The 7009-nt window shown below is 49.2% G+C and overlaps 1 protein-coding gene across 1 annotated transcript; it reads left to right on the plus strand.

The window, feature by feature from the left end:
- The first annotated feature begins 1737 nt into the window (after nucleotides 1-1737).
- Nucleotides 1738-4354, plus strand: KLHDC7A (kelch domain containing 7A). The gene is made up of 2 exons (XM_032232210.1): nucleotides 1738-2293; nucleotides 2377-4354. Exons 1-2 carry the CDS (start codon nucleotides 1738-1740, stop codon nucleotides 4275-4277), a joined length of 2457 nt encoding a protein of 818 aa, XP_032088101.1. The 3' UTR covers nucleotides 4278-4354.
- Nucleotides 4355-7009: the final 2655 nt, after the last annotated feature.

Here is a 7009-nt window from a genome sequence, read left to right on the forward strand (position 1 = left end):
AATAGAATAGAATAGAATAGAATAGAATAGAATAGAATAGAACAGAACAGAACAGAATGTAGGATAGAATATAGAATAGAATAGAATGTTGGATAGAATATAAAATAGAATAGAATGGAATAGAATAGAATCGAACAGAATAGAATAGAATCGAACAGAATAGAATGTAGGATAGAATAGAATGTAGGATAGAATATAGAATAGAACAGAACAGATAATAGAATGTAGGATAGAATATAGAATCGAACAGAATAGATTGTAGGATAGAATATAGAATAGAACAGAACAGAACAGAATAGAATGTAGGATAGAATAGAATAGAACAGAATAGAATAGAATGTAGGATAGAATATAGAATAGAATAGAATCAAACAGAACAGAAAAGAATAGAATAGAATGTAGGATAGAATATAGAATAGAATAAGGAATAGTAGAATAGAATAAGGAATAGAATAGAATAAGGGATCGATTAGAATAGAATAGAATAGAATATGGAACAGAATATATAGGATAGGACAGAATAGAATAGAATTCTTTTATTGGCCAAGTATGATTGGACACACACAAGGAATTTGTCTTTGGTGCACATCCTCTCAGTGTACATAAGGAGAATAAAAATACATTCATTAAGAATCATAAGATGCAACACTTAGGGATAGTCATAGAATACTAATAAACAATCAAATCATACTAGGGAACAAATAAAACCATATAAATTGTAATGGTACAAGCAACATGGCTCTAGCCATAAGTGGGAAGCGACAGGTACTAGGAAGGAAGAGGAGAAGAATAGTAAGAAAGTCTTAGTAGATAGTATGAGTGTTGTGGGTTTTAGCAGAGTGATGGCATTTGGGGGAAAAAACTGTCCTTGTGTCTAGTTGTTCTGGTGTGCAGTGCCAGGCTATCTACTATATAGATAGTCCTCAACCTGCAATAGTTCATTTAGTGACCGTTTGAAGTTACAACGGCACTGAAAGTGGGACTCACGGACGTTTTTCCCACATTTAAGATCACTGCAACATCCCCAAGGTCACATGATCAAAATTCAGGCACTTGGCAACTGACGGTCACAGAGTCCCACCCGGGTGTGTGTGTGTGTTTGTCACGTGATCCCCTTTGATGACCTGAGAAAGCAAAGTCAGTGGGGAAGCCAGGTTTGTTTAGCCACCGTGTGACTCGCTTAACAGCTGCAGCGCTTCACTTAACAACCGTGGCAAGAAAGGTGGTAAAATGGGGCAAAACGCACTTAAATTATTACTTAGCAGAGATTCCGGCCTCCATTGTGGTTATAACATCGAGGATTGCCTGCCTGCACAGGAGTCCTTGGGGCTGACAGCAGGATCTGTAATAGAAATCCATCAGGGGAATAAATGGCTTTCGGGTTGTTTTTTTAAATCTATTTCTTTCCTCGCCGTCTTCAAAGAAAAACTCTTTTGTTTACGAAAGCTTGAAATAACTTTTAGTGGAGTTTTCAGTTTCTCTTTTTTTTTTCTCTCCTTCGCTTTCCGGTTTGTCTCACCTGCCTTCGGCCCAGCCCACCTTCCTCAAATATGCAAACCTATAGTAAACAGACACCTGGCACACCGAGCGAGCAGCTGGGCAATAATCTCTTTTCTCTGTCAGTCGGCAGGTTAAGGTCACCTTGCAGAGGAGGGAGGGGAGCAGGCCCTGATCCACTCGGAGCCGATCATTGGCAATTATTAATCGCATTCCTGAACGCCAGCGTGGCATGGGAAAATGTCCCACCGTGCCGAAGGAAGCGGGGATCAGCCCTCGGAAATACCTCTGGCCGGCCGGCTGGCCCTCTCCGCCGCAGCTTTGCTCTTGCTGATGTTGGCATACCGGTATTTCAAGTCTCGCGTGCCCCCTGGCAGCACCCCAGCCGGGGCTGCTGATGCCAACGTCGCCGGGGCAGAGCAAAGGGAATGGCAGGTTGGCAGCCAGGTGACAAACAAGCCAGCGGCCCTGAGGCACAGAGGAGGCCGGGGCAAGGAGACGGAGCCATGCCACCCAGGGACCAATCAGCTGACGCAGGTGGGTAGATGCGGCGGAGTCGTAGCGGAAGAGTGTGGGCAGGCACGGATCCCTGCTGGCAGAGGTCTGCCTGGCAGAGAAACTGAGGCAGAAGAGGACCAAGAGGCAGGGGAAGTGAGCCATGCAGAATCTGGGGTGGAGCACGGGTGGAGGTCAGAGGACACCATCCAGAGCTGCACTAGCAAAGCTGGGGCCGATTCGGACAATTTCGGAGGTCATTCCAGAGCAGTAGGTCTACTCAACCGAGAGAGGGAGGCCGGTAACATCCCTGGCTGGGATGTCGATCCTGCTGAAGCTGACTCTAGCTGTGCTAAGCCAGTGGAGAAGGGGTCCATCCTGCAGACGGGAGTGACATCGGTTTGAAAAGAGGAAATCCTCCACAACTGGGGAAAGAGGCCAAAGCTCTCCATGTTGTGGAGAGGCCGTTGGGCCGAGAGAAGATCCGGTCCTTCTATGCCACCAGTGATACGGGCTTGGCCATCAACCACAACCATGTGCAATCTCAGGTGGCCTATGCCTTCTCCTCGGTGGCCAAGGTGGAGGTGGAGGAGAACTTCATCAAAGAGAAGCAAGGTTCTGGGAAAGCTGAAGATGCCCAACTCAGAGGCAAAGTCTATAACTACTATGTCCAGTCCGCTTCTCAATCTGTCACTAATAAAACCACCTTTACTACCAACTCGGATCTCCAACGATCCTGCAATCTCTCTACTAGCAACATACTTAACGTATCCAAGAAATGTGGGGCTGAGGAACCTGTCCACTCATCCGTGACCAACAATGACGTTAACAAGCTTGTTTTGGAGAAGGCTCCAGCCCCATCCTCTAATGTTCTCCTCAGTCCTGCAAAAGACACCCAACCTAAAGACCAAAGAGAAGCAGTTGTGGTTGAAGAAGCCATCTCCTCGAAACCTCCGTTGGCTAGATATAGCTTCATCCGGAAAGACAGCTTCCAAAGAATTGTAGATAATCCAGGCTTACAGATGCCGATGGAAGGTTTTGGTTCTCCAGCAATGGGACCTTCAGCTGTCCTCCCCTCATCTCCAGCTCCTCTTTGCTTGGATTCTACTTCATCTCTGGTGAGATCCATGCAAGATCTCCCCAGCAGTGGAAGAGAAGAGCCATTGGTGGAGCTTGTGGCTGGTGCTAAATTTTTCCACGTCCCAATGAGCTCCGAATCCTCTCTGGATGTGCACTTAGATCTGGGGAACTGCTACCAGGTCTTGTGCATGGCCAAGAAGCAGAAGCTTAAGGATCTGCAAGAGGCGGCCTACAAGGTCATGAGTGACAACTATCTCCAAGTGCTGAAGACCCAGGGCATCTACCGCCAGCTCAATGCTGCAGAGAGGGACTTGATCCTAGAGAAGAGGATGCGAGGCAAGAAATATTTGACCGTGGCAGATATTGGTTGCCACCCCAGTGGACTTTCTTACTACGATGATCAGAAGGACGCTTGGCATCCCTTAACCCACATCCCTGTGGAAGCCATCTCCAGGGGTTGTGCCATCTGCAGCATGTTCAACTACCTCTTTGTCGTAGCTGGCTGTGAAGGGCGTGGAAGATATCAGAAACCATCCAACCGTGTCTTCTGCTACAACCCCGTGACCAACATCTGGCAGGAGATCTGCCCACTCAACCAAGCCAGACCCCACTGCAAGCTGGTGGCCCTGGATGGCTGCCTCTACGCCATTGGTGGAGAATGCCTCTACACCGTGGAGCGGTACGACCCACGCTTGGATCGATGGGCCTTTGCTGCTCCTCTACCCAACGACACCTTCGCGGTGGCCCACACCGCCACCGTCTGCGACGGGGAGATCTACGTGACGGGGGGCACCTTGAGATACATGCTGCTGAGGTACGTCGGGCGGACGGACACCTGGAAAGTCCGCCTCACCGGAGGCAGTCAGGACAGGACCACCGAGATGGTGACCGTCAACGGCTTCATCTACCGCTTTGACCTCAATCAGAGGATGGGCATCAGTGTCTACCGCTGCAGTGCCAGGGCCAAGCTGTGGTATGAGTGCGCCACCCACCCCATGCCCTTCCCGCCTTGCTTCCAGTGCGCTGTGGTTGGAAATCTTGTCTACTGCGTCAGTCGGCAGTTCAACCTCCGCTTCCTGGCTGACTTGGTGTTTCCACGGTTTGGGCTCAAAGAGCTGAAAAATTTCCCTTCCCCAAGAGGAACTCTCATCCCAGTTACTCTCATCTTGCCCGAGGGGGACAAAGCACCCCAAACAAGGGTTTGAGGGGCCTGCACAAGCCGCCTTTGGAACAACAAGGCAAACCTACTTTCAAGGACGATGATCTCCTCTCAGAGAGCCACGGTGGCGCAGTGGTTAGAGCGCAGTACTGCAGGCTGCTTGTGCTGATCACTGCCTGCCTGCAGTTTGGCAGTTCGAATCTCACCAGGCTCCAGGTTGACTCAGCCTTCCATCCTTCCGAGGTCGGTAAAATGAGAACCCAGATTGTTGGGGGCAAGAGGCTGACTCTGTAAACCGCTTAGAGAGGGCTGTAAAAGCACTATGAAGCAGTATATGTATAAGTGCTATTGCTATCTTCCTTCCTTCCTTCCTTTTCCTTCCTTCGTGCAGAGTGGTTAGAATGCAGTATTGCAGGTTAATTCTGCCAATTGCCAGCAGTTCGATCCTGACCGGCTCAAGGTTGACTCAGCCTTCCGTCCTTCCGAGGTGGGTAAAATGAGAGCCCAGATTGTTAGGGGAAGAGGCTGACTCTGTAAACCACTTAGAGGGGCTGTAAAAGCATTGTGAAGCGGTATATAAGTCTATAAGTGTTATTGCTATTGCTATTCCTTCCCTCCCCATCAAGGAAAATAGGACTCTAGGCAGGGTTGGCCTATCTCTTTCTACCAAGATACTTAACAGAATAGCAGAGTTGGAAGGGATCTTGGAGATCTTCTATTCTAGACCAGCTTAATCTTTGTACATTTGCATACAAATTAACCATAGACTTTGAGGTCTCAGAGAGCATTCCGAAGCGAATTTAAGCCAATTCCGTACAACCAGGATGGTGGGCCTCCATACCACATTGTCTCCTGATGTCCTATGGATTGAAGATCAAGTCCTTTTGTGATCTCCAGTTGAGATTCATCTTTAGATCTTAGTGATTGACCCATTCCCTTGGGATAGAAGAAGGGGAATATGGATCCGTCTAGATCAGAGCAGAGAGCTTGAACAAGCTGTGATTTTCCCTTTCCCCCTTGACCAGCCTGTCTCTGTCCAATGATGTGCCATGTAGGTGTTTTGGGAACTGCTTGGTCCAGTTAGCATCCTTTTCCCAGGCTAGGTGTCCTTGAAGACTGGAAAAGGCCGGTTCTCATGCCTTTGGTTTCCGTCGAGCCTGTCACCCCGCACCCCACCCCTTGTTCTGACCTAGGCTTCCCCAGCGGCACGAAGCCGAGTGGTCGTCCCGATAAACCTCTTTTATTTAATTGACAGTGAATTCCTCTCCAGCAAAGTCTTTCCTCTCCCACAGTCTTTCAAGATAGCTCACAATTACCGACCTTTGTCAGGCTTGGAGAGTGGCCAGGCTGATATCTTTCAGACGCCCACAATACTTGGCAAGAATGCAGGAATGAACGAATTGTCTCCTGCAAACTCCACTCCCCTGTCGCTCCTCTTTTATTTCCTCTGGGAGGGGGCCATTCATCATCCACCTATGCTTTACTCATTCTTTAGCTGTTCCCGCCGTCTGGCAACTCTGCGTATGTGCACACTGGGAACAGGCTCCAGCTGTTCTTCTGCCTCACTGATGTCTGACTCTGAAGGCAGCTGATAACTGCCCCTCCCTGCCTCTGACATAGAGCCCTCATCAGAGCCTTCCCCAGACTCCAGGACTGGCCCAGGTTCCTTCCCAACCTCCTCATTGTCTGAATCTGCTGCCAGATCCGCTGACTGTTGGTGGGCCACAACACCCCCTTCTCATTTCTATTCTCCACATGGCAATTTCCCCCTTCCTCTACCACCCCCCAAAAACCTATGATAGGATGCAAGTAAAACACAAAGTTGAAGATGCAGACCTGACCCTCATCCTGGGCCTACAAACCCCTCACTCACTTCACAAAAATCTCCAGCATTTGGCTGGCAGTTTCTCTCTTAGGTTGGTTGACAATACAGGTATCCCTCAACTTACAACCATCCATTTAATGACCGTTGAAATGGCACTGTTGCCGCATCCCCTGAATCAACGTGTGGGCGCTCGCCCTGCATTTATGACGGTTGCAGAATCACACCTTTTGCACACACCGGTGCATGGGTGGGGGAGGGGAGCCAGATTTGCTGAAAGGGCTGTGTGGTTTGCTTAACGACCATGGCAGGGGTGGGTTCCTGCCAGTTCTAACCTCTTCTATAGAAGAGGTTCCCCAAATCTACAGTGCCGTTTAGAACCAGTTCCAGCTCCCTCCCTCCGCCCATCCCAGAGGAGGAATTCTGGGAGTTGAAGTCCACAAGTCTTAAAGCTGTCAAGTTTGAACACCCCTGGGGTTCTTTTCTAAAGGGTTAGGGGTGCAAGGGTCTTGTAACTTGACAGCTTTAAGACTTGCGTGCTTCAAATGCAGAGTTTCTGAGCCAACATTTGGTTGCTAAGCAAGAGCGTTGGTAAGTGAGTTTCACTACATTTTATGTTGGCCACGCCCACCCAGTCACATGGCTGGCAAGCCACTCTCACCCGGTCACATGGCTGGCAAGCTACTCCCACCCAGTCACATGGCCAGCAAGCCACTCCCACAAAGCAGGCCACACCTACAGAAGAGGTTCTAAAAAAATTTGAAACCCACCAATGGACCATGGAGGGAAAAAAACCAACAGGCACGACGGACTTGAACAGCCCGCCTTGCTTACCGACGGACGTTCTCCTCCCAATTGTGGCCGTAAGTCGAGGACTGGCCTTTAACGAGCATTCCATGATGTCCATCGCCAAGGAGCCCTCACCGCCCCGATGTCAAACCACAACAAATTGTCGC

Source organism: Thamnophis elegans, chromosome 15 (genome assembly GCF_009769535.1).
Source record: "Thamnophis elegans isolate rThaEle1 chromosome 15, rThaEle1.pri, whole genome shotgun sequence".
In the NCBI taxonomy this organism is placed as follows: Eukaryota; Metazoa; Chordata; class Lepidosauria; order Squamata; family Colubridae; genus Thamnophis; species Thamnophis elegans.